Here is a 26953-nt window from a genome sequence, read left to right as displayed (position 1 = left end):
ATGTCTGGGAGAGGTGACAGAGAAAAGGGACTTTCATTATGCCATGGCTTTCACTCCCTATTCAGAGTGTTCACAAGCCGACTATTTATCAGACAGTGCACAGTGTGCTGGAAGACCTCACGTGGCCTCTGAATGGAATAGCAATTGAGCTTGATTCACAGAGGTTTCTCTGCTATGCAACATTTTAAATGCACATTTTATAATGGAATCTGTTTTATTCCTTTTTGATGTGGGATACTGCTGTTTCTGTGCACTGGATGTCTACCAGGCTTTATGATCCTTGCAATTTGTAACTGTACGAGCAGATGCATTCTTAGGGTCTGGGAAATGATCCTGGCTGGTGGTCTTCCTTTCCCACAATGCCAGCAGAATGTCCTATTAGACCCTTGAGCAAAATACAGGTGTGGGCACAGATTTCTGTGATTTTCTATTTATTTATTTATTTTATTACTTTTTAATTATTGCACTATACATACTTGAGTAATTGTCCAAATGTATTTAAGTTCTCCCCTTGAGGTTAGATGGCATGTGAATTAAACAATGGTAGAGGTTTCTACCGCAGCCCAGAGCGCTAAATGCTCCAACGCTGCTTTGACACGCATAGAATGCGTCAGAGCACTTAGCACTCCGGGCTATGGTAGAAACCTCTACCGCAGCTTAGTTAAAGAGGGCCTTAGGCCCAGATTCACTAAAGATAGCGATTCAATTGCTATTGGCCAATTTCTGGCCGATTTTTAATAAGATTCACTCTTGAAACAGAAACACGGATAAAAATGAAATCCAGGAAAGTTTCCATCAATGAATATAAAAAAATATTATATCTAACCCTCCTTAGACCACAAATTGAAAATAGGGGGCGTATAACAAATCAAGAGAGAGAAGAGAAAAGAAATATAATATGGAGTAAGGCTAATAAATGAGAACTGTTGAACACTTATTATTACATCATACTTTAGCTGATTCTACTCCCCTTGTGATCTTTTTCAAGTCTATAAACGCCATCAAATGTTGAAATTTAAAAAATACGTATTTTAACCCAAGGTATTTCACTACGCATTTGCAAGGGTACATTAGAAGAAATGAGGCCCCCAAAGATCTAACCTCCTCCTGCATAGCTAGAAACATTTTTCTTTTATCCTGAGTAGCCTTTGTAACATCTGGATATATCCAGATCTTTTGTCCCAAGAATAATGACTGTGATTTTCAAAAAAAAAAAAATGTTTCATTACCAAATTTAAATCATTTTCAAAAACAAATGAAACTAGAAGTGTAGATCTCTCTGTAACATCCATCAATGATTCTTCCAATATGGCTGACAAGTCCTGAATCAAATCTCGTTTTTCCTTAATTTGACCATGGTTCTCCTTTTCCTGAGAGAGAGAAGCTGGTACTTCTTTTTTTGAGGAATATGGTAAATAATACACCTTGTTTAAAGGAGGTATATTTGTAGAGGAAAAATCCAAAATTTTCACAAAGTATTTTCTAAGCAAATCAACCGGTGCCATCTCAGTCATTCTAGGAAAATTAAGAAGTCTCAAGTTTAGCCTTCGATTAGTTTTCAGACCTGCAACATCTTTATCTGCTTGTACAAAATGAGCCAAAGTTTCCTGTTTATTCACTTCCAAAGACTTAGATAAGTTGTCCACCTTACTCACGAGTAGTGTTGTCTCTTGGGTCAATTTGAAGACCAAATCTGTCAGGTTTTGAATTGCCTTCCAGACAGTATCAAGGGTTACCACAGTGCTTCCCATGGTTGGTGGTTCAATAGAGCCCTGACAGTGATCTTTTGGCTCTACGGGTGAGACTCCGCCTTCATGGCTCTCGAGCTTGGTGTCTTCATCTAGGCCCAGGAGCGTCATCTCTCCCTGTTCACCAGCCGGGCATGGTGGAGGAAGATTTGCCGGTGGGGACAACGATGCGTCCAGTCCCAATGCGGTGGAGGCTCCCTCCTCCAACTCGCCTGCAGGAAGACCAACTGGTGTTTGGTTCAACAGTTTAACTGTGTAGCGATCGAGGGACTGTTGGATTGGGGATGACATCTGTGAAGGCGTTAAAGTCGGATTCGCCTTCACTGTCCCTTTACGCTTGGTGTGAGGCATAACGCTGTTGAAAGAAAAACGAAGAATCAGGACAACTCAGCAGCTTCTCAACCTCAAATCACACTCAGCCTCAATCCGCCATCTTCCCACGCCCCTAGATGTTCCCCTCGGTTCACTATCTTTTTTGCATGCAAATGATTTGCACGGAGGTGCAAATCATTTGCATGCAAACTCCCGACTCAAGTCACTCATTGAGTGATTGAGTCTGGGCAGCCCTGATAGTAGCGACAGGAGAAGCAGCCTCCTGTCACTGCTGTCAGGGCTTCTGCCGGGGTTTTTTTTTTCATTTTTTAAAAAAATGGCACTGATATTTTGAGTGTATTACACATGCAAAATATCTTGACAGTAAAAGAAAAAAATGCCTCCCGCCCTCCTGACAGTGCCCACTCCCACCAACCCCCCAAAATTGGCAGAAGGAATGCCCACTTCCTCCAGCCACCAGATGCTCCCACCTCCTCTGCGTGAATATGGCAGGAGGATGCCCACTCCCTCCTGCCATTGGCACCCTCCACCGAACCCCCCCAACTTAGATATGGCAGGAGGGTTGCCAACTCCCTCCTGCCACCAGATGCCCACCACCTTCCAGCTGACATCAAACTAATCCCCCCCATTGGAACCCCCCACACATAGCAGGAGGGATGCCAACTCCCTCCTGCTGTGGCCCGGCCCCCCGATACACCCCCGCCCCAGTACTTGAAAGTTGGGATCAGTACCTCCTGCTCCTCTGGGCTCCAGCGATGCAATCAGTGCCTTAGGTCCTGCCCCGATGCATCATGTGATGTATGGGGAGAGGCCTAAGGCCCTGATTGGCTCAGGTGCCTTAGGCTCCTCCCTTGGGAGGGGCCTGAGGTATCTGAGCCAATCAGGGACTTCCTGGAGGGGGGTCCAATGGGGGATTAGTTTGATGTTAGCGGTGGTGGACAGCAGGCGTGGGGGAGGCGTCTGGTGGCAGGAGGGAGTTGGCATCCCTCTTGCTATATCTAAGTTGGGGTGGTTCGGCATGGGGTGCTGATGGCAGCAGGGATTGTGCATCCCTCTGCCATATTCGTGCAGGGAAGGTGGGAGCGTCTGGTGGCAGGAGGGAGTGGGCATCCCTCCTGCCATTTATTTGGGTGGGGGAGGAGGCGTTGTCAGGGTGCTTTTCTTAATTGGCTTAATCAGTACTGATAATTGAAGGTGCCATTAGAAAATAATTATAATTAGCTGGTAGATGCACCAACTTGGTAGGCGTCTACACCAATGCGCCTACCAGCAAGTAGACCTGGTTAGGGGTGGATTTTGTGGATTCAAGGAAGGTTTTGAGTACGGATTGACTTAGGCACACTCTTTTAGATCATGAAAACCCTGGCCTAAATGGCAGTGCACGATTCTATAAATGGCACCTAATGGATGATTGACAATCGTGCTTAATGACGCCTATGAATTAGGCACCATTTATAGAATCAGGGAACATGTTCAGGCTATAGTAAGGAAGATATTTTTCAAACTACGCTTATTAAATAATCTTAGATCATACCGCTCAGGAAGTAATTTCAAATTTATTTTACAGACTGTAGCATTGTCTGGTCTGGACTATTGTAACCTTGTCTTGTTGGGTGTACCTGCAACTGTGATATGTGTGCAACAGGTCGCTCAAAATTCAATCATCAGAGCACTTTTTAAAGTGGGGAGGTATGAACATGTGTCAATATACTACGTAAAGCTATACTGGCTAAAAGTAGAATATAGGATTCAAAATAAATTGTTGTTAGTTTACTGTGCATAAACCAATTGGCACCAAAGTATTTGGTGGATAGTATTCTGGAAGAAAGAACACCTTGCCTAGAGATATATACAATCTAACAGAAGGCAAGGGAGGCGTCTTTTCAACCAATGATCAAGTCTTTATTTTAATCAGTGATTTTTAAGCTTGCTTAGTTTTTTTTTTACCAAGTTATATCCATGTTTGTTTAGTGTCGTTACTGCCACCTCGACTTGAGTACATAAGAACATAAGAACATAAGAAACGCCCTCACCGGATCAGACCGAGGTCCATCTAGTCCGGCGATCCGCACACGCGGTGGCCCATTTAGGTACTTCTTTTTGGAGACCCGGATTTACCGTGATTACCCCGGATTTACATGATTACCCTGTTTCTTGTTTTTAAGTCCTGACCATTTCGCGCCAGTTTTTACTTTCATTTTCAAGGCTCTGTGCGCTACTGGCTACTTTTGCAAGTGTATTTTTACCCGTGGCTGTTTTCAGCAATGCCCCCTGAGGCTGTTGACTTTTGTTTTAAACCTTTTCCATGAAGATTGACCCTCGTCATCCAATGGAAGGTACTTATAGGACTGTTGCTTCTGCTTAGATCAACTGTCAAAGAAGGTGTTCTAGAAGAATCCCTAGAATCATCCAATTGGTGCTGCAGATTCCCGAGAATGTAGCCTGTTGGACCAGGGCAAGGAGATGAGGGCTACAAAGAACAGCAATGGAAAGGACACGCAGTTCTGTATGGAAAAATCAGTCAGCTGTCTTTCTCGACATCCCAGTCTCCTCATTGGACCTGGGGAGATCTTGTGCCAGTTCACTAACTTGACAACACTAGAGTTTGGGAAGCCCACCAGCGATCCATTAACATTTCTTCAAATATAAGAGCATAAGAACATAAGAATTTGCCTCCACTGGGTCAGACCAAAGGTCCATCGCGCCCAGCAGTCCGCACCCGCGGCGGCCCATCAGATCCATGACCTGTCAGGTTATCATGATTTAGCCCTATAGCCCCCTTGCTTTTATCTATACTCTTTCCATACTGATATCTACCCCTTTCTGTATCCCTCAATCCTCCTTCAGGAATCCATCCAATCCTTCTTTGAATCCCCGTAGCGTACTCTGCCCGACCACTTCCTCCGAGAGTGCGTTCCATGTGTCCACAACCCTCTGCGTGAAGAAGAACCTCCTGGCATTGGTTCTAAACTTGTCCCCTTCCAGTTTCTCCGAGTGCCCTCTTGTGTTTGTGGTCCCCCGTAGTTTGAAGAATCTATCCTTGTCTATCTTCTCCATGCCCTTCATGATCTTGAAAGTTTCTATCATGTCACCCCTAAGCCTCCTCTTTTCCAAGGAGAAGAGCCCCAGCTTGTCCAGCCTATCAGTGTATGAACAGTCCTCCATACCAATTATCATTTTCGTAGCTCTTCTCTGGACCTTCTCAAGTATCGCCATGTCTTTCTTGAGGTACGGCGACCAATATTGGACGCAGTACTCCAGATGCGGGCGCACCATTGCACGATACAGTGGCATGATGACTTTCTTCGTCCTGGTTGTAATTCCCTTCTTAATGATGCCCAGCATTCTGTTAGCTTTCTTTGAGGCCGCTGCACATTGCGCTGATGATTTCATTGTTGTGTCCACCAGTACACCCAAGTCCTTTTCAAGATTACTCAGGAGAGAGCAAGGATGAAGGGCAGAAACCAAGAAGGAATCTAAAGTACTCAGAAACAGAAGCAAAAAAGCCAAAATAAACCAAAACTCCGCAAAAACAAAAAATACAAAATCTGCAAACGGAATATATAACAAAGTGCGGAAACATGCTGTATCCTCGCAACCCTATTTTGAACTCTGTAATGTTTTCTATACCTTCACAAATTTCTCAGGCCCTCTGCTTCCTGATTCTAACAAAATATTTTGGCAGTAACCAACAAAATCAGCCCTAATGTAGAGCCTGCTTTCATTCATTCTCATACATCTGCTGGTGTTCCCTAGGTGACAACATCATTAAATGCAACAACCAGACTAACAATATTCCCGTAATTACTGACCTGCCTTGGCTTGTGTGTTTATTCTGTAAAACCACAGATTGCCGTGGTTAGGAAGAGAGGAAAGCACATCCTGTCTCTTGAAATAATGACTCTGTGCTAAACGTGAAATTCTTGCAGCTCTGTCCTCCATGACAAGAAAGATCGAGTTTTGATGCAACTGGCACTTGCCGGACAGACATTTGACTCACCTGAAGCACCAGGAGTGGATCTTTACTGTACTTCCTTTCCCACATATTTGAAAGGTTCGTACTTGGATGCCCCTCCCTTCCTCCCGTAAGGCCCCAAATTCGATGCAGGTTTACACTGGAAGGAGATTCATGTCAGCCTATTATGAACATTCAGATGAGGTAGTTCAGTTTTCGCCATCTGCTTTAAGGGTTGTAGAAAGGATTATGTTTCGCAGTGTCAGGTTACGTTGTTTCCTTTCAAAACTGGGGCTATGGCTGAGACTCTGTTCAGAGAAAAAGGAGTCAAAATAAGGAAAACAGAGACCTGAGAGCACAAACACCATTTGGGTCACGGGCAAAGGATCTGTTGCTCTTTCTGAATCCTTAAACCACAGAGCTGCAAAGGGCTAGAAGTGCTAAAGGGTTATTGTTTTTTTTTAAATCCTAGGTCGTGTCTATGGAGAAAAAAAATGCTTAACACTTATGACCTAAAGAGTTTTATTTTTAGCTAAAACCCTAGTACATCCTTAGGCAAACATATCCAAGAAACTAATTTGGCCCCCAAACACCTTGGTAACTATCTTGTAAGAAAGCTGGCAACTGGTATGTTTGGAAAGTATATAAAAATGGTTTATGGGACAAGCTTGTGGACGCACTGCTTCATGAAGCTGCATCTATCTTTTGACAAACAGCTTGGCTCCAACAGTAATGAAGCTAAGTTTGGGTTTCTTTGGTAATTGTGTGTTTACAGAACAGATGCAGCGTATAAATCAGAGGTGCACACTTCTGTCAGCAGTCAGGGATGTCTTTTTCCAGTGCCTAGACATTTGCGAATTGATACCTTTGGTCACAAGTAGAAATATCCGAGAAAAGTGCAAATGGGGGAACATTAAGGGCTCCTTTTACTAAGGTGCGCTAGCGTTTTTTAGCGCACGAATGAAATTACCGCGCGCTAAACCGCGCAGTACACTTCTAGAATAACGCCGGCTCAATGCTGGCGTTAAGGTCTGGCGCGTGTGGCAATTTAGCACGCGCTATCCTGTACGCTGAGGCCCTAACGCACCTTAGTAAAAGGAGCCCTACAACTGAAATTAGAAATGTGAGGAGAAATTCATTTTGGGCAGTTTGTTTTTTTTAAATTAAGTACGATCAGGGCCGACATTAAGCAGAGCAGGGGCTGTGTAAAGAAAAGCAGATGATTTGCCTTTATGCCAAAGAAGCTTTACTAGAAAATTCCCTGGATTCTTTCAGTCAGTTCCGCATTTGTCTCAGAATATAGAAATGTGGATATCCTGGTCCCACTGGATATCGCAGCTTATGATATATCCAGACAACATATCTGGATATCTTGGGCCAGGAAAATCTGTGGAATATCACTAAGGATCTGGATAACTTTTGGCCCACCTCCAGAATACCTTTCCCCCTTCTATTAAGGGTACCTAATACTAATATTTCAAGCTAAAATTTATGCATAGAGCTGGCAAGGATTTTTTTTTCCCTTTTAAGTGGGACTGATGCAGTTGGTACTTGATCCACCATGTTATTTAGAGCTGAGGGAAATAAACTTTCATATAGTTTGCCAATATTATACTTTTGTTTCTGTGTTAATTTGGAATGTTTTATCAGCCTCTATGATTTATTGGGATTTATTTACTGCCTTTTCATGAAGAGATTCACCCAAAGCGGTTTATGATACATTGAATAGCGCACTTCTCCCTCCGTATTTGCGTTTTCAGCATTCGTGATTTTGATTATTCACGTTTTTTTTTAGCTTTCTAGCTTCTCCCACCAAATTACATCAGCTTGCATAGAGAAATCGCCGATTCCCAGCTGTTTCTTCACCGTGTTTTGCCCCTCCTTCAGGAACAGGCCAGGTCTCCCACCATGTTATTCGCGGTTTTACCATATTCATGATAGTTTTTAATAGAAAACAGCGAATAACATATGAAAAAGTTATTTGCGGTTTTTTTTGTATTCGGGGTTCTGTTAATCTCCTATCACAGCGAATATGGAGGGAGAAGTGTAATCAGGTACTCTTGGATATTTTCCCTATCTGTCCTGTTCACAACCTAATAGTAGTACCTGGGGCATTGGTGAGTTAAGTGACTTGCCCAGAGTCACAAGGAGCAGGCAGCGATTAAACCCACAATCTCAGGGTGTTGAGGCAGCAGCTCTAACCACTAGGCCACACATCGTATACATGTTTCATAAGCTATTGAAAGATGTTCTTCTGTTAGTGAGGGCTAAACAGTTTTATATGCGGGGTATATGGGAGACAAAGACTGTGTCTGAATTCAAGAAAGCATGGGACAGGCATGTGGGATCTATTAAAATTATCTATAAAGCCAAAAAATTTGATCACGTCTCCCCATTACTTAAAAAGGCACATTGGCTCCCAGTTGCACACCGTATTTTATTCAAACTATGCTTGCTTACTTTCAAATCATTATTATTTAAAACCCCTGCTTTTATTTCTAGAGTCCTAATTCCTTATATTACCTCTAGACAGTTGAGATCACAAGACCGACACTTGTTGGCCATTCCTTCGTTAAAAGTTATCAATACGAGGCGTCACACTATCTTCGCAATAACCGCTCCCCAGTCTTGGAATGACCTCCCATTATTTATTAGAGAGGAAAAGAATTTGGAGAAATTCAAGACCAAACTTAAGAGTTTTCTTTTTATAGATGCTTTTAGTGATTCTGTCTCTTTTTATCTTATATTTTACGACAAATTATATTTGTTTCCCCTCCTACTGTTTTTTCCCTAAACATATTTAAACTAAATATTGATTGTAATATATTAATAATTTTCCCTTTGTTTTGATATATGTATAGGATAAACTATGTATAGGAATGTTCATATTAGTGATTTTAATTTGACATGATTTTTGATTTGTTACCTGTATTTGATTATTTAAAAACTGTACATCGCCTAGAAATTGTAATAGGCGATTAATCAAATTATATAATAAACTTGGAAACTTGGAAGAGATAGTGGATGCTATGGATGGGCAGACTGGATGGGCCATTTGGCCTTTATCTGCCATCATGTTTCTCTGTTTTATTTTGTGTAATTATGTTGGCTTAATTTTGGTTATGAATATGGGTTGTAAACCATATTGGACATTTTGGTGTGATATTTTGGCATGTACATTTTAACAAATGAAATATTCTACACACATGTAAGAGGAAGAAGGATGGGATGGATTGAAAGAAAATTTGGCTGAGGTGATAGCAAACAAAAGAGAAATACGAGGGACATTCAATAATTTATCTATCTCACTAGGAAAGAGTTTTCAAAATTTTTGTTTTAGTTTTCAATATAGTCCCCTGATAGCTCCATATATTTCATCCACTTTTCCTGCAATGACTTTAACCTCTTTGGAAAGAATTCTTCTATTTGACCTTCAAAGCAGGACGTCACAGCTTTCTTGAAGTCTTCTTCACTTGAAAATTGCTGTTCACAGAGAGATTTCTTCAAAACTCGGAAAAGGAAATAATCTGAAGGAGCCAGGTCAGGACTGTAGGGTGGATGGTTCATCTGCTGAAACCCACATTCTTGGATGGCAGCCTGTGATTATGACAACATTTGCACCAGTGCATTGTTGTGAAGAAGCAGCACGCATGCTGTGAGCTTTCCTCATCTTTTCTCCCACAAAGCGCTCATTGTGTTGGCGTAGCTCTCCCCGGTTATAGTTGTCTTGTGTGGCATGAACTCCAGAAGCAAAAGTCCTTCATCATCCCAGAAGACCATTGCCTGCAGATTTTTCTGTCTTTAACTTTTTTGGGGTGGGGGATGACTTGTGCTTCCATTGCATCGACTCCATTTTGGACTCAAGATCTCTGTGATAGACCCAAATCTCATCTCCAGTCACCATCTCCAAGTTCTCCTGACAGCACTGGAGCCTCGTGGCCTTCTGACATGGCATCAGAGTTCTTGGAACCCATCTTGCACTAACCTTGGACATGCCCAACTTTTCATGAATTATTTTCCAAACTGTACCTGCTTAACTAAGAACATAGAAAAAGGAGGTTAGTAAATTTAGAGGCTGACAAATAACAGGAAACCAGAAAGAAGAGCTGACAAGGAGAGGTTAGCCTAGCATGGAACTTTATAGAACCACTAAATAACTGGGCACTAGAAGATGAGTTAATGAATTCAGCATAGCTATAATACTCTCCTTCTCTCTTATCTCTCACAGGAACCCTTAGGAATCATAAGAGGTGCCAAGAGGCTTAGCCTGGGCCATGGTAGCCAGGGTTTTACAGAATACATATAGACAGGATTAAGATTTATTGCATTTTGGAAACAGGATGTTTATCTCCCTGAAGCTACCTGAACAAATCATTTGATTGTCAACTCCATAATATAATATTTAATTTAATTAAAGAACTTATAAATTGCCTTTCCAAATTACAAATCTGACAAAGCAATATGCAGTTAAAGACACTGATTACACAGAACATATTACATTTAGCAGTTATATATTTGAGCTGGAAATACATTCAGCTCTTCAGATCAAAACAGGATCATTGATGCAATTTATTGAATGCAACTCTATGCTTTCCAGTCTATTTTCTGTACTTACTGTCATTAGATCTCTATAAAAATGATAGAGATTTTTGAAGTGTTGAATCTAGGGAAGATTATGGTAAATTGGGCCATGTGAGAGGGAAATACACCATACAAGTTAAGAGAAGGCACATAAACAGAACAGGGGACTGACAGGGTGGAGTTCTTCTCTCTCCGTGTGCTCTTTCTGCACAGGATTGGCTCTGTAGCATGATACGATTAATTTTGCTGGATTAATAAAAACAAGTATTTTTTTTAAACTCCACTTTGAGGAGCAAATTCTATAAACGACGTCCCGATTGTAGGCGGCGGTAGGCGTCCTACCGCTGTCTAACCAGCCAATTGGGACACGTTAAAAAACCCCACAAAACTCCCGAGGCAGGGTGGTCCAGCAAGGGGGGGTGGGAGTTCCGGAAGAAGGATATATATATTTTCACTCAGAGAATAGTTAAGATCTTCTGGAACGCATTGCCAGAGGTTGTGGTAAGAGCAGATAGTTTAGCTAGTTTTAAGAAAGGTTTGGATAATTTCCTGGAGGAAAAGTCCATTCTCTGTTATTGAAAAAGACATGGGGGAAGCCACTGCTTGAAAAAAAAACCCCTCAAATACCCTTAGTGCAAATCCTGTTCTCAAAAAAAGAGATTTCACTTTTAACTCCTTTACAATAGCATAGTTTTAAACCTCATCCTAAGGCTCAACAACGCACTGTGGACTTAAAACTCAAAAAGCCACTACTATGCTTTAGGAATTTTGTAAAGGGGAAGAAAAAGTCTCAGACTCGTGCCTGCGGCTAATTTTATAAACATTCAGGCTACTATTAGAGTTACCTCATCAGCATAAAAACCCCCTCCTCCAAGTATTCCTACCTTCAGTAATAAATACTTTTCAAATATTTCAATAAATTTCCATCCACATGCGCTGGGAGCCCTACTCTAAACTCCTAAAACAGCTGTGTCGGGTGCGACCATAAAATCGTTTTCCGCTAACGTAATTGGACTGCATGGATGGGAGAACATCGCAGGGGAGGAGACATAGGCATCCTGGGACTGTCTGCCAAGTCTCTTCCCTGAAGAAGCCCTTTCTGGAAACGTCAATCGCTCCTCCTAAACTTACTTGCTCCACTTCATCACTGACGCTGAAACCGTGGATTGAAGACAAAGTTTTATTTTATTTTTCTTTCCAGCTTATGATTTATCTTTAATCTTATCATTTCTATCATTTAAATTTCTCCAGAATTCTACTGTTCATCGGCTCCCCCTTCTGCTTCTATTCCTTTCTCTCCTCTCTTCTACCTTCCAAAGTATTTAGATCATTGCTGTCTTGTTAAAATGTTTATTTTATTTTTATTTTTCCTCTAACTCTACTTTTCACTTCTCTATTACCCTCCAGGTACTTTAGTTAGATTGTGAGCCTTCGGGACAGTAAGGGAATTTTTCAAGTACCTTTCTTATTTCTAATCTTAATGTATATTTTCTGTAAACCGCTTAGAACCTAACGGATGGAGCGGTATATAAGAAATAAATTACATTACATTACATTGTGTGCCAGTATATAATGTTACTAATGCTTTTATGATAAACACTCATCTTCCCAGCGCTGTGCTGGATCAGGCCCATGTGTTTTTCATACACACTGCTGTTCTTGTGGTAAGTCTGCTCAGCTCCACATGGAAATACCTACTCGTATGTAGAACCCTCATTCACGAACTGTAAAACAGGCTTGCCTTTCTATTGGACTCCATGAGTTTCAAGTACTACTTGATCTTCTGTCTTCATGGGTCGATGATGCCATTGTACTGTGCTTTCGGTGGAACTCCAGTCCAGGGAGTGCTGGTTTTCTATTATCCTACTCCCAGGACAATGCTGGCTAGAAGACACTATACCAGGGGTGTCAAAGTCCCTCCTCGAGGGCCGCAATCCAGTCGGGTTTTCAGGATTTCCCCAATGAATATGCATGAGATCTATTTGCATGCATGGCTTTCATTGTATGCTAATAGATCTCATGCATATTCATTGGGGAAATCCTGAAAACCCGATTGGATTGCGGCCCTCGAGGAGGGACTTTGACACCCCTGCTCTATACCATTTGTTCCAATATTTAGAACTTGACTGTTCGGCTCTGGGATTCGGATCTACCAGGACAAAAAAAAAAAAAATGCACCAGGCTTTTTGAAATGAAAAGCCTTCCTTTGATCTATTTGTGCCTGTTACACAGTCCTTTTCTGCGTTCCCCTCAGTGGATTTCAGCACATGCTGATTTGATATGGATCACGCAGGTAAAAGATTTCTTTTGGTTTTGTTTATTCTTCTTTATTTCTAATGCCACTTTTGCTTTTTTTAACAGTGAGGCTTTTGCCTTTATCCCTCCTTTGAGAAAAACAAGCAGGCAACAACAGTCTGCCATCATTGATGGATGCAGCGAGGAGCAAATCAGTGCCCATTAGCTAACATTGTAAGAAAACATTAACAATGCACAAGTATGTCATAAAGCAAAAGCTGGCATTCGATGAGCCCATTCCCGTCAACATACTAAAGGGGTATTAACGGCTCTATTTCCTCAGTATTTTTAGCTCATCGAGAGTCCAACCAAAGTGAAATGTTGATAGAAGCAAATAGCTCAGATCCCTGGGATACCATCCATCCAGAAGTTAATGTTTAGCTTTCTGCATTGTTCACAAGCAACTATGTACCACGGTGAGCGCAATCCATTATCGAGGACTTGATTGGTAGGAAAAAATGTGCAATGCATTCAATTTACACCAGGTAAAAGGCAAGATAGGCATGGCATAAAATATGTGACTTGCAGCTAACAGCAAATGTTCCATCCAAGGAAAGGATCCATATTTTGGCAGGGACTCTTCATCATGTTCTGACAAGGGGGCTGGTATTTTTGGTGGTAATGAAATTTTCTACATTTAACAAATGCTACCATCTGTTGACTGACAGTTTTACTGCAAACTCAGATTGGCAGCAGAGCTACATAGCATTGTGTCCTCTTCATTGAAATTTGACAGACCCACGCTGAGCTTACCAGAAATGACATTTACATGTTAGTCGTTAACCTCTACAGATATGTTTACTGAAAATACAGAGAAAACAGTGTTTGTAGCTTTGTCCCAACATTCATTTAAAAAAATGTTAATTATTACATGTTTGATTTGAATTCACTTGCCATCTCTCTCTCTGTTCCCACGACAGCGATGCAAATTACCGGTGCGTTTTCTGGCGTCTTGAGAGACAAATCAAAACAACTTAAAGGGAAAATGTAAATGAGCATTTCTGTTACCATGTGCCGCATTAATAGCAAAATTTGATTCACTGAAGATAGGTTTCCGTGCAGTGATCTTATAGAAAACTAATAAGATTATCCAGGGCATTACATAAGAGGGACTAGATTCAGTAAATGGTGCTAAAAAAAAAAGTGCTGTTCTATAATAGGCACTGAAAGATGCAATTCCTGGCGCCCGATTTGGGCACACAGTCCTAGTATTGTATAACACTGTGAACAAGTTTTAGGAGAACCTCTGACCCGCCCATGCACTTTCCATGCCCACACTCCCTCTTGCATTATGTGCCATAGGATATGGGCATATAAAGTTATAGGACAGCATGTAGCAAGAAATGTGCCTAAATCCAAACAGGTACTGATTATGGGCACTAAGGGCCAGATTCTATAAATGGTGCCCTAATTGCGGATGCCTAGTGACATTTAACTAAAATCCACGTGCAACCCAAATGGTTTTAATTAGCTTAAATGGAATGGTAATCAACCGCATCATTGAAGTTAACTGATAATTAAAAAAAAAAAAAAAAGAAGAATTCAGAATTCCACGTGGAACTCAGAGTGGCACCTAGTAAAGCCTAAGTTGAGGTGCCCTCCAACACCTAATGATGCCTATCTGAAAAGTAGACATGGTTGACTTAGCTGTCACTAGGCGTCTGAGTTAGGTGCTAGTAAATTTGGCCCAGTAAGTGCCTAGTGATTCTTAAGTCTGCTTAGGCACTGCTATATATGATTTTATAAACAGCACCTAGTGGTTGATTGCAAACCGCATGGAGTAGCACCTACAAGGTAGGCATACTTAGGTGCCATTTATAGAATCTGGACCTAATTGCCTCATTAACCTGTTTAGTTGGGATTACATCTTGGATCGGTGCTCAATATTGGACACCATATATAGAATCTAGGAATCTAGAGGCAAGTGCTTATTTTAAAAGCACTATTTGGATTTTAGATATACATAAACTGGCATGTAGGCCCCAATTATATATAGTGCGTCTAAAGTTAGGCGTGGTTTGGACATCCCCGTAGGCGCGATTCTACAAAAGTTACACGTCCTTTAGAGAATTACATTTTAGGCGGAAGTTAGATGTCCAGAAGAATGTCTCTAATGCCACATTTCATTATTATGACATTATTAGAATGGCGATTTTATGTTGGTTTTCATTAAAATTGTATGCTGTAAAATGCTGGCACCACTATAATTTATTTTTTTAATCTTTATATTTTTTCATTTCTCTTCTGTCACAGGGAATGAGTGGAATTCAAACCAGCAATGTCAGGGTAAAAGGCTGAAGGTCTAACCGATGTGCCACAGTGTGAGCTAGCGAGCTATGTAACAATTGTAAAACTAGGTCTTATAGGCATTGTAAAACAGGTCTACATTTGAGCGTGGTTTGGATAATCGATAGACGTGAGTTAAGTGGATAGGACTTAGATGGGCTTTGGATGTCTCCAATATGTTTCACTAAATAGGTTTTTATTTTTGCATTTAATAATGTATCACATAAACAGAGTACATGAATACAAAGATATTGCATGCAAAACCTTCTATTTTTGTGGGAAAACAGCAATGGTATTTGCTAATTATAGGAAAAGATCCATTAGCTGAAGCAGAGCACATGAAAAAGATAGCTTTACATTTCTTGCTAAAGAGCTACCCTTTTTTCTGACTATAGATTGCTGCAATGAGCTAATTCTTGAAAGAGCTGCATTAAGCAAGCAAAACACATGAAAATAATATATATATTGCATAGATAATTTCATTTCTAAAAGGTTAAAAACAGAAAAGAGATACAGACCTCAGCATGGCTTGTAGTTCATTGCAAATGGACGTCTCCAGCTACACAATGGTGACTTCATTGTGAGATCATCAAGGTACACCTTGATGGAAGGTAGAATACCACTAATAAAAATAGGTTCAGTTCTTCTGCTCAGAGTCCAAGATAAACTCAAAATTATAAATCCTCTAAACCTACAAAAACGTTTTCTTTAATACATCAGTCCCACCACTCTACTACATCAAATATCTTTCATAGTGGTGAGCTTTATATGGTATTTTCCTCATCTTCTCATACTATTTAAATTATTTTTAAATTCTTTCAAGCAGTTTAAATGCACCGTGCTTCGTGCTGTATTTTCCCTATTTATACCTCAAAAGTGCAAATGCTTTGTCAATTATTCTTTATACCAATTTATAGAGATTTAAAAAAATATAAATACTTAAATATTTAAAAAGATTTAGTTTCACATCTCTGAGAATCTCGGAGAGAACGGGAACTCAAAGGCCTTGAGCATACGCAGATGCTCAAGGCCCAGCACATAGAAGAAGGCAGATCTTCAAGCACTGGCACCGGCATGTCCTGTGCTTCTGGAATGAATTATGCTCGTAAACCAAGGTTCCACTGTATTAAAGAAAACTTTTTGTAGGCTTAGAGTATTTATAATTTTGACTAATACAATAGGAACGTGTGCTTGGGGAGTAGAGAGTTGCGCGGGGACAGAAATCCCACCCATCCCCGCCCGTCCCCACCAGGATCCTCTCCGTCCCCACCCGTCCCCATCAGGATCCTCTCCGTCCCCACCCATCTCTCTGCAAGGAATTACCTCCATCCCCTCCCGTCCCCATAAAAAGCAGCAATTACTTCTGACAGGATCATCAATTCCACAGTTTCTTTTGCTGTTTTCCTTGTGGAATCTCTTTGGTGGAACCCATTTTTTGTTTTCTGTTCAGGTAATTAACTTATAAACCCCTCTTTTACTAAGGCTGACGTGTTCATTATATTATATGGACGAACCCTGCTTCCAAAGCCTTCCATCCCCGTGGGAGTCCAGTTGGCTAGAGGGGGTCCCCGTGGGAGTCCCGTGGGTTATGGAGGGATTCCCGCGGGACCCCCGCAATCCCCGTTCAGACCTCTATTGGGGAGCTGACCATACTTGGGATTCAAAGCCATGAAAGATGGGAACGGTGCCTTTACCCACTGAGCCAGATAAACATCTGTTTAGATGGTGCTTCCTGCCCTGTGATATGATACCTTAGGGATCTCCTTAGGTATGATCTCCTCAGATATCACATTAGAAAGCAATTCTAGCTCAGTGGTTTAGAGCACTATTTTCATTGTCCAAAGTTCATGGGTTTGAATCCCAAGTATGGTCAGCTCCCCCAAAACATATTCATATTTTCATTTTGGCATTCTACTTGCTAAGTGTACCTTGATGATCTCACAATGAGGTCACCATTCTGCAACTGGAGACGTCCATTTGCTCTGAACTAGAAGCTGTGGTGAGGTCTGTATCTCTTTTTTCTGTTTTTAACCTTGTGGAAATGAAGTTTTCTATGGAATATATATATATTTTTCATGCCTTGCTTGCTTAATGCAGCTCCTTTCAAAAATTAGCTCATTGCAGCACTCTTTACTCAAACAGAGAAGCTTTTTAAGTAAGCAATATAAATATATTTTTGTCATGAGTTGTGCTTGTTAATAGGAACCCCTACCTAAACAGAAGCTCCTGTGGCTTAGTGGTTAAAGGCACTTCTTCTATTTTCTTCAGGTCATGGGTTCAAATCGCTATAATCTCCTTCCCCCCGCCAGTACCCTAACTACTTCTTTTTGGTCTCATAAGAGAGTATGGGTTGTGGATTTTGCCATTTACATTTGCACTCTGTCATTTCCAGGGTTCAGAGGGAAACTTATTTTTACCCTGAGATGGCTATGATCTCGTAAAGCAGGGTGCCCACACTTTTTTGGCTTGCAAGCTACTTTTAAAATGACCAAGTCAAAATGATCTACCAACCATAAAAATAAAAAAAAACCACAAAGCACACTGTACACAGAGAAAATGTTAATTATTTATATTCGGGGTTTTTTTTTCAGAGGTCAAGGCAGATGACTTTAAAATATACAATGTCACCTCAGTAACAACTATAGAAAAAAACATATAGTACAAAATATAGATAGCAGATATAAATTCTCAAAACCGACACATTTTGATCACTAAATTGAAAATAAAATCATTTTTCCTACCTTTGTTGTTTGGTGATTTCGTGAGTCTCTGGTTGCACTTCCTTCTGACTTTGCATCCAATATTTCTTTCTTTCTGCCTCCTGCATGCTTCCTCTCCTCCAGACCTCGTTCCATTCCCCAGCCAACATCTCTCTCTATCCTTCCAGGAGTCCAACTTTTCTTCCTCTCTCATCCCGCAGATCACGTGCAGCATTTTTCACCACTGCTCACCAGCCTCATGCCCATTTCTCCTTCTGTCGCCCCTCTCCAACACAATGCCACATCTCTCCCTCCATCACTATGCTCAACATTCCTTCCCCTTGTATCCCCTTCAATCTATCCCTCTGTTCCCTCTCCACCACCATATCCAACATGTATCTCTCTCATCCTTCTATTCCCCATCCATCTCTACCTCACTTCTCTCTTTCTTTCTCTCTAAATGCCCAATTTTCCTCTTCCTTTCCCAATATGCACCATCTCTTTCCCTCTCACTCACACACTCAGGCTCAATTGTCCCTTTCTATTCCCTCCCTCCCAACTATGTCCCAAATTAGTGCTCCCTTTCTCCTTCCCTTGTGTCTCATGTTCATGCCCCCTCCCTTCCTTCTATGTCCTGAGTTCGTGCCCCTCCCCCTCACTGCATTCCAGCCTTTGTCCCATCCCCTTCCTCCCTCCCCCCACAGCCAAATTACGCCAAAGTCTGCCTCCCCCCCCCCCCCCTGCTGCCACTAGACAGCTCTATTCAATCACCCCTCGCTGCAACTCTGGGCAAGGAAGGGCTAGGCGCATGCAGCGATTGCACGCCACCAGCCCACAAGCCTTCCCCCCGATGTCAATTCTGATGTCAGAGAGAAGGTCTGGGCCAGCCAAGCAATGATTGGCTGGCCTGGAACCTTCTCTCTGATGTCAGAATTGATGTTGGGAAGGAAGGCTTGTGGCTGGCGACGTACTGCACGCTCCTGGCCCTTCTTACCTGGAGTTGCAGCTGCAGTGAGGGATGATTGAATAGAGCTGTCAGGTGGCAGCGGCAAAATTTTTACATTGTGTGGTCTCTCTGCAATCGACTCGCGTTGCCTTTGTGATCGACCGGTAGATCGCGATCGACGTGTTGCGCACCCCTGTCCTAAGGTATCATCTCACATGGCAGGAACCCCTAACTAACAGAAAGCTCCTGTGGCTCTGTGGTTAAAGGCACACCTTCCTAAGGTGGTGGGTTCAAATCCCTAGTATGGTCAGGTACGCCAGCACATATTCCTATTTTTTTAAGTGACAATCTGCCATCTAGATGCATATTGATGATGTCACAATGATAAGAACATAAGCATCGCATCTGCTGAGTCAGATCATAGGTCTATCACACCCAGCAGTCCGCTCCCGTGGCGGCCCCCCAGGCCAAATACCTATAAGCGATCTATTACTCTAGAGTATTTTGTACTGTATAGTAACCCTCTAATTGTACCCTTCAATCCCCTTTTCCTTCAGGAACTCGTCCAATCCCATTTTGAAATCCAAAATCGTACTCTGCTCTACCACCTCTTCTGGAAGTGCATTCCAGGTGTCCACCATCCTCTGAGTGAAGAAGAACTTCCTAGCATTTGTTCTGAATCTGTCTCCCTTCAATTTTTCCGAGTGCCCTCTAGTCTTTGTTGCCCCTGCCAGTCTGAAGAATCTGTCCCTCTCTACCTTCTCCATACCCTTCATGATCTTGTAAGTTTCTATCATATCCCCTCTATGTCTCTGCTTTTCCAGGGAAAAGAGCCCCAGCTTCTCCAGTCTCTCAGCATACGAAAGGTTTTCCATGCCCTGTATCATTTTTGTTGCTCTTCTTTGGACCCTCTCAAGTATCGCCATATCCTTCCTAAGGTACGGTGACCAGTATTGAACGCAGTACTCCAGATGCGGTCGCACCATCGCCCACTTGCTCTGAGCCATAGCCACTGTGGGCCTGTTTTACAAAGTCGCGCTACAACTGCCCCATAGCCCTTTAAATCTCTATGGGCTTTGGGGCCGTTACTGCACTGCAGCTGCTAGCGCGGCTTTGTAAAACAGGCCCTGTGAGTAGGGTTTCTCTTCTTACTTTCTTAAACTTTGGGAATGAGGTTTAGTATGATATATATATATGATATATATATCCTATATAATAAAAGGTTAGTGGCGCATGCGCTTTTAAAAAAGCGTGATTACTGCAGCCGTGGTGTGTGATCCGTGGCCGTGTTCCATTTTAGAACCCGGCCAATGATCACTCTGACCACTCCCCTCCTCCCGCCCTCACCAACCCGAAGCAAGCTGGACCATACCTCCCACTCTCGCTCACCGCTGCTGTCACTGCCGCTGCCACTGATCCTCCTCTTTGGGGCAGCCTGCGATCGTGGCTGGCTTTGCCGGGCCTCGCGAGCCGCTTTCCGGCCTCTGTGGCACGTTCCCTCTGACACACGGGATTGCGTCGGGGGGGAGCGTGCTTCCGGGTTGGAGAGCAGCCTGCGAAGTTCGCTGGGGCCGGCCACCACGATCACGGCCTGCTTTGAAGAGAAGCAGGTCAGAAGACGCCGGGATGGAGGGAGGATAAGCAGGGGGATTAATTCAGGAGGCCAGAGGGAGAGGGAAAGACGGCTGCTTTGGGGGGGAGGTGTGCTGGGAATAGACAGTTTTATTCTGGGGGGAAGACAAGGGGCCATGGAGAGACAGGGAGAGGGAAAGGGGGTTGCTTTGGGGGGGAGGTGTGCTGGGGATAGACAGTTTTACTCTGGGGGGAAGACAGAAGGGGCCATGGAGAGACAGGGAGAAGGAAAGGGGGCTGCTTTGGGGGGGAGGTGTGCTGGGGATAGACAGTTTTACTTTCGGGGGAAGACAGAAGGGGCCATGGAGAGACAGGGAGAAGGAAAGGGGGCTGCTTTGGGGGAGGGGTGTGCTGGGAGGAGACAGAAGGGGCCATGGAGAGATAGGGAGAGGGAAAAGGGGCTGCTTTGGGTGGGAGGTGTGTGCTGGGGCAGACAGCTTTGCTTGGGGGGGGGAAGGGGGGAGACAGAAGGACACAGACAGCGGCCAAGGAGAGAGATAAAGAACCACAGACAGACAGACAGACACTCTATTCTAGCACCCGTTAATGTAACGGGCTTAAAGACTAGTTAGTATATATATATATATCTATATACAGTGGTGCCTCGCATAACGAACGCCTCGCACAACGAACGCTGCACACAACGAACTTCATGTCTTGATTCACACAATGAACTTCGTTTCACACAATGAACTTCGTTTCACACAACGAACTTCACACAACGAACTTCGTTTCACACAACGAACTTCGTTTCACACAACGAACTTCGTTTCACACAACGAAGTCGCCCGAGCTGCCGATGTATTGCATCCTTCCGCGCAGGCACTGCAGGCAGTCGTTAGTCACTGCGCTTAACTGCCCTCTCTCACTGTATACAGTCGTCCTTTTAAGATAAACTCAATATTTTTTATATATCATGGCTTCTAAAAAAAGCAGGAAGGTGATTTCTGTTGAAATGAAACGGGAAATAATTAGAAGGAGTGAATGTGGGGTAAAACAGTGTGACCTCGTCAAAGAGTTTGGCCTCAGCAAGACCACCATTTTCACCATTTTGACAAATTTATCTTTTTTTATGTCATCTTAGCATATTTTATGCTGCAGAACGAATTATTTTTTTTAACATGTATTGTTATGGGAAAACGTTTCACATAACGAACTTTTCGCATAACAAACTTGCTCCTGGAACGAATTAAGTTCGTTGTGTGAGGCACCACTGGTATAAAATCGGAGGTATGTATGTGTGTATGTGTGTGTATGTGCTGCGATCACACAAAAACGGCTTGACCGATTTGAACAAAACTTGGTATGCAGATCCCTCACTACCTGGGATGATATGTTCTGGGGGTCTCGCGGCCCACCTGCACACGTGGGCGGAGCTACAAACAGAAAATCAGATTTCACCCATTCATGTCAATGGAAAAAATGTAAAAAGCTGCCATTCTCACAGTAATTCAAAAACGTCTTGACCAATTTGAACGAAACTTGGTATGCAGATCCCTCACTACCTGGGGTGATATGTTCTGGGGGTCTCTCGGCCCACAACTCTATGTTGCTTGCTCAAGGGTGGGTTTACCCAACAATTTATATGTTCTTGCTCCTGGAGGTGAAACTAAAAATGTTGTTTATAGTCACGTTTTGCGTTAGTTGTATTGTATTCATTTTGTCAAATATTTCACATTATAATTTGAATATTGTACTTTTTATTAAGCTGTAAAAAAATAATTTCATTCACCACTATAAAGTATCTTTATTTGAATCCATTTACAGTGTTATTGCTATAATTAAATACCCGTGCAACGCCGGGGCATCAGCTAGTATATATATATATATATATATATATATATATATATATATATATATATATATACATATATATCATATCTGTATCATATCTGAATCATATCTCCCCTGTCTCTCCTTTCCTCTAGGGTATACATATTCAGGGCTTCCAGTCTCTCCTCATACATCTTCTGGCGCAAGCCTCCTATCATTTTCGTCGCCCTCCTCTGGACCGCCTCAAGTCTTCTTACGTCTTTCGCCAGATACGGTCTCCAAAACTGAACACAATACTCCAAGTGGGGCCTCACCAATGACCTGTACAGGGGTATCAACACCTTCTTCCTTCTACTGACTACGCCTCTCTTTATACAGCCCAGCATCCTTCTGGCAGCAGCCACTGCCTTGTCACACTGTTTTTTCGCCTTTAGATCTTCGGACACTATCACCCCAAGGTCCCTCTCCCCGTCCGTGCATATCAGCTTCTCTCCTCCCAGCATATACGGTTCCTTCCTATTATTAATCCCCAAATGCATTACTCTGCATTTCTTTGCATTGAATTTTAGATGCCAGACATTAGACCATCCCTCTAACTTTTGCAGATCCTTTTTCATATTTTCCACTCCCTCTTCAGTGTCTACTCTGTTCCAAATCTTGGTATCATCTGCAAAAAGGCACACTTTTCCTTCTAACCCTTCAGCAATGTCACTCACAAACATATTGAACAGCACCAAACCAAATAATACTGTGTGTGTATATATATATACACACACAGTATTATTTTATTTTTTATTTTTTTCTTCATGTGCTTTGATTGAGGAACACAGAGGCCAAAAGAGTTTATTTGGAAAACAGCAGAGGAATTGGACAAGTGTTGAGGTACATGTGTAATATTAATCTTAGAGAAATGACTGCTTATGAATCAAGGGGATATAAGCTTAGTGTATGGAGCAATGGTTAGAGCTACAGCCTTAGAACCCTGAGGTTGTGGGTTCAAACTCCTAATTATCCCAGGTACACTAGATAAGAGTTTGAGCCCACTGAGACAGAAGGGAAATATGATTAACTAGCTAAATGCAAATACCACTTAGGATATAAATAATAGTGGTGCCATTTTACTGCATACAATTTTAATGTAAAAACAGCACATTTCACACCTTCAAAAAGATATAAAAAGGATGGAGTCGGTCCAGAGAAAGGCTACTAAAATGGTATGTGGTCTTCATCATAAGGCGTATGGGGACAGACTTAAAGATCTCAATCTGTATATTTTGGAGGAAAGGCAGGAGAGGAGTTGATATGACAGAGATGTTTAAATACCTACATAATGAGAAAGAAAACTCTACAAATAGAGGGCATAGGATGAAGTTAAGAGGTGATAGGCTCCAGAGTGATCTAAGGAAATATTTTTTTTCAGAAAGGGTGGTAGATGTGTAGAACAGTTTCTCGGAAGAGGTGGTAGAGACAGAGATTGTGTCTGAATTCAAAAGGGCCTGGGATAGGCAAGTGGGATTTCTCAGAGGGAGAAAGAGATAATGGTTACTGTGGATGGGCAGACTTTGGGCCATAGATGGGCCATTTGGTCTTTATCTGCCATCATGTTTCTATAACATTGTCATTCTAATGACGACATATTGCTAAAACTAAACTAAATTAAAACTTAGTTTTATAGACCGAGTCATCAACCAAGAGGAGCTCGACTCGGTTTACAATAATGTAAAACAAAATACATAAATTTGACAAGAAAAAGTAGACTGAAATAGTTAATTTCCAAAATGTTTAGCAAACAAAAATGTTTTCAGAACTTTCTGGAATAAAGCAAAAGAACCTAAACTTCTTAATGTAAGCGGTAAAGCATTCCAGAATTCGGTTAATTTAAAAGCAAAAGAATAACTAAATCTCTTAAAGGTTCTGTTTTTACCACTGAGAGAGGGAAATGTAAGTTTTAATTTTTGAGAACTTCTGGCAAGATGAGATCTATGAACATTCCAGTCTAAAACTAAACTAAACTAAGCCTTAGGTTTATATACCGCATCTTCTCCACTGAAGTGGAGCTCGACACGGTTTACAAAGTTTAAAAAATATGGGAAGAGAGAAGAGAAAGAGTTTACAAGGCATAAAAAGAGGGGAATCAAAGTGGCAAAAATACCAAATAGTATCTTAAATGCAATACAAATGCACTTAAATTGAATTCTGAGATACACTGGAAGCCAATGCAATTGGCAGAGCAGTGGGGTTACGTGATCAGATTTACTCTTACCAAAGATAAGTTTAGCTGCAGGACGTCTATGCGATGCCTACAGGACGATTCTATAAAGGATGCCTAACTATATAGATGCGCTTAAATTCGTTGGACATCTCTGAGCGCGATTCTCTTCTTGTGCATCTATGCATAATAGAATTGCACTGAGCTTTGTGCTCTGGATGTCTAAATAACGCCTAACTTGTAAGCGTCCTTTATAGAATTTGCCCCTAAGTGCCATATTGCTTGATTTTATCTTTATGATTTGTGACTTTTAACCTTTTTTATGTCTCAGTATTTTGTGTGGTGTTACATACAAAACTTTTTTCTGGTTTTAAGGTTTATATCTGGGTTGCAAAGAGGTTAAAATGAGACATTGTAAAGTTAGCCAGAGTCCTGACCTGGGTCATCCAAGTCTCAGCCGAGCGGTTGAATGAGGCATGGAGGGGTGTCTATATCAAATAAAAAGGTCCAGCAAAGGTGTTTAGTGTGAATTTATCATGTCTTTATTTTCTGGCTTTTTGTAATGGTAGTGCAATTCAAAACACACAAATACTCTCATTGGTGGCTAAACAGCCTGTTAGCCCATCATGCTTATTCTCTTTACAGTTCAAGAAAATCTGGCAACTTCCAAAAACTTGCCTCTGGAGCAATTCTCAGGGTGTAATTAGCTTTCTCACCCTGAACATGTGATTCTTCCTACCCTTAACAGGTCTGGGTTGTTTAGATCCCCTACCCAATCAATCCCAACAATTAATGGGATAAAAAAAGGTGCCTTTACCAAGCTGTGCTCTGCCAGTTTTCAAATCATAAAAAAATAACTTTTCAATTTCAAGTTCTGGAACCTGCAACCTGCTTGCACTACTTGGACAGGTTCCCCCACAGTTCTCCTGTGATTATGCAAATTGAGAAGCAGTGATTCTTACCTCTTCTGTTACCCTTAGTTAAATCAGAAGCAGTGATTCTTGATTCTTTTGTTACTTTGTTTTGTGAGGCAACACCACATTATCAGAAATAGCTTTTACTTCCCTCAAACTTTCCTCTATGACCATGCCTTCACACATGCCTAATTCCTCAGGCTGCATTTCAATATCATTTACTAACATTTCTTCTGGCATTTGCACATCATATTCAGTACCTTTTGAAGAATGATTAGAGGCTTCAGTTCTGAGGTTTTCTACCTGTTTGCTTTGGGAAGAGCCGGTCTCTGCCTTCTGAATCCGGGCTTACACAGGTCTGCTTCTCTCCAAAGTTTCAGGTATGCTGTAAGTTTGTGGCTGCTTCCCTGGCATAGAGACCACACCATTTTCTCTAGCATTGGGCTGATTGTCTCTAGAAACACCTGTGGTTCTCTGGTGCTTTGCTAATGAGCCTGGATAGCTTCCCTGCTGCCTAGCCCTGCCCCCAGCAGAACTGATCGCAGGAGCTAATCCCTTTGTGGGCTTTGCTATCACCGGCCAGGTGCCTGCTGGTACTCATAATTCTTTGCCTTTAGCATTCCCTACACTAGAACTAGGCAAGTATAATCGGGTCACTTTTGGGCTGCCTTTCACTGGGGATAAATTCTACAGGGCAGTTTTCCTAACTGGTCTGCTTCTAGGAGCAGATTTAGGGATAGTTTTAGAGCACTGCAGAGTTGCTTCCAGCATGACAGGACTCTCCCTGTCACAATACAATAAACATTACAAACATCCATAAATAACAAACAGTTACAAAATCTCTTCCAGCACCTTGCTGGTTGGCTAACATCACAATTTACATTATTCTGGTCAATACGCTAGCATCTATTTATTTATTAAAGTCTTTATACACTGCTTATAACCTATGCAGTTTACATTCAGGGACTTGAGTATTTTTGCTGCACAATTAAAGAAACTAATTCTTTGGAAAGCTTTGGGAATTCTGTCATTTTTTATGGGATTTTCTTGTTACATAGAGCATTTTGGACCCCTGTTCGATTACAGAAATTAGATAGTTCCAAGTCTAATAGATGCTGGCACTGTCATCTCGAAGTTGGGACGTTGGATCGTCACTATTGTCCCTTGATACTTAAATTTTGAAGATCCATCTGGGATCAAGTGAACAAAATATTGGAAAATCCAGTGGCATTGATGTATGATACCATCTTATTTGTAATGTAATGTAATGTAATTTATTTCTTATATACCGCTACATCCGTTAGGTTCTAAGCGGTTTGAAGAAAATATACATTAAGATTATAAATGAGAAGTAAGAAGGTACTTAAAAATTCCCTTACTGTCCCGAAGGCTCACAATCTAACTAAAGTACCTGGAAATTAATAAAGAAGAGAAAATAAAGATGGTTGAAAAAAGAAAAATTCTATGTGAACTTATAGGATGGAAATTAAACTGACAGTGAAGAACTGTATGAAAAATACATATGGAATGCAGTTAGAGAGGGTAGGTTACAATCTATTGATGGTATTTGTTTAATTGGAAG

General features: G+C 41.8%; 1 protein-coding gene across 5 annotated transcripts; it reads right to left on the bottom strand.

The window, feature by feature from the left end:
* Positions 1-494: 494 nt before the first annotated feature.
* LOC117360086 lies at positions 495-25886 on the bottom strand. Of its 5 annotated transcripts, none has more exons than XM_033943734.1 (3): positions 25632-25886; positions 6082-6344; positions 495-2103 (listed from the first exon to the last, which is right to left on the bottom strand). In XM_033943734.1, the coding sequence occupies exon 3, from the start codon at positions 2097-2099 to the stop codon at positions 1116-1118; it is 984 nt and encodes a 327-aa protein (XP_033799625.1). In that variant the 5' UTR covers positions 2100-2103; positions 6082-6344; positions 25632-25886; the 3' UTR covers positions 495-1115. The 5 variants fall into 5 exon arrangements, with proteins under 5 accessions (XP_033799625.1, XP_033799626.1, XP_033799627.1 ...); XM_033943735.1 differs by having other exon boundaries at positions 25675-25886; XM_033943736.1 differs by lacking the exon at positions 25632-25886 and adding an exon at positions 9468-9576.
* Positions 25887-26953: the final 1067 nt, after the last annotated feature.

This window comes from Geotrypetes seraphini, chromosome 4 (assembly GCF_902459505.1).
Source record: "Geotrypetes seraphini chromosome 4, aGeoSer1.1, whole genome shotgun sequence".
In the NCBI taxonomy this organism is placed as follows: domain Eukaryota; kingdom Metazoa; phylum Chordata; class Amphibia; order Gymnophiona; family Dermophiidae; genus Geotrypetes; species Geotrypetes seraphini.
The sequence above is the reverse complement of the archived record's forward strand: the minus strand, read 5'-3'. Positions and strand labels throughout refer to the sequence as shown.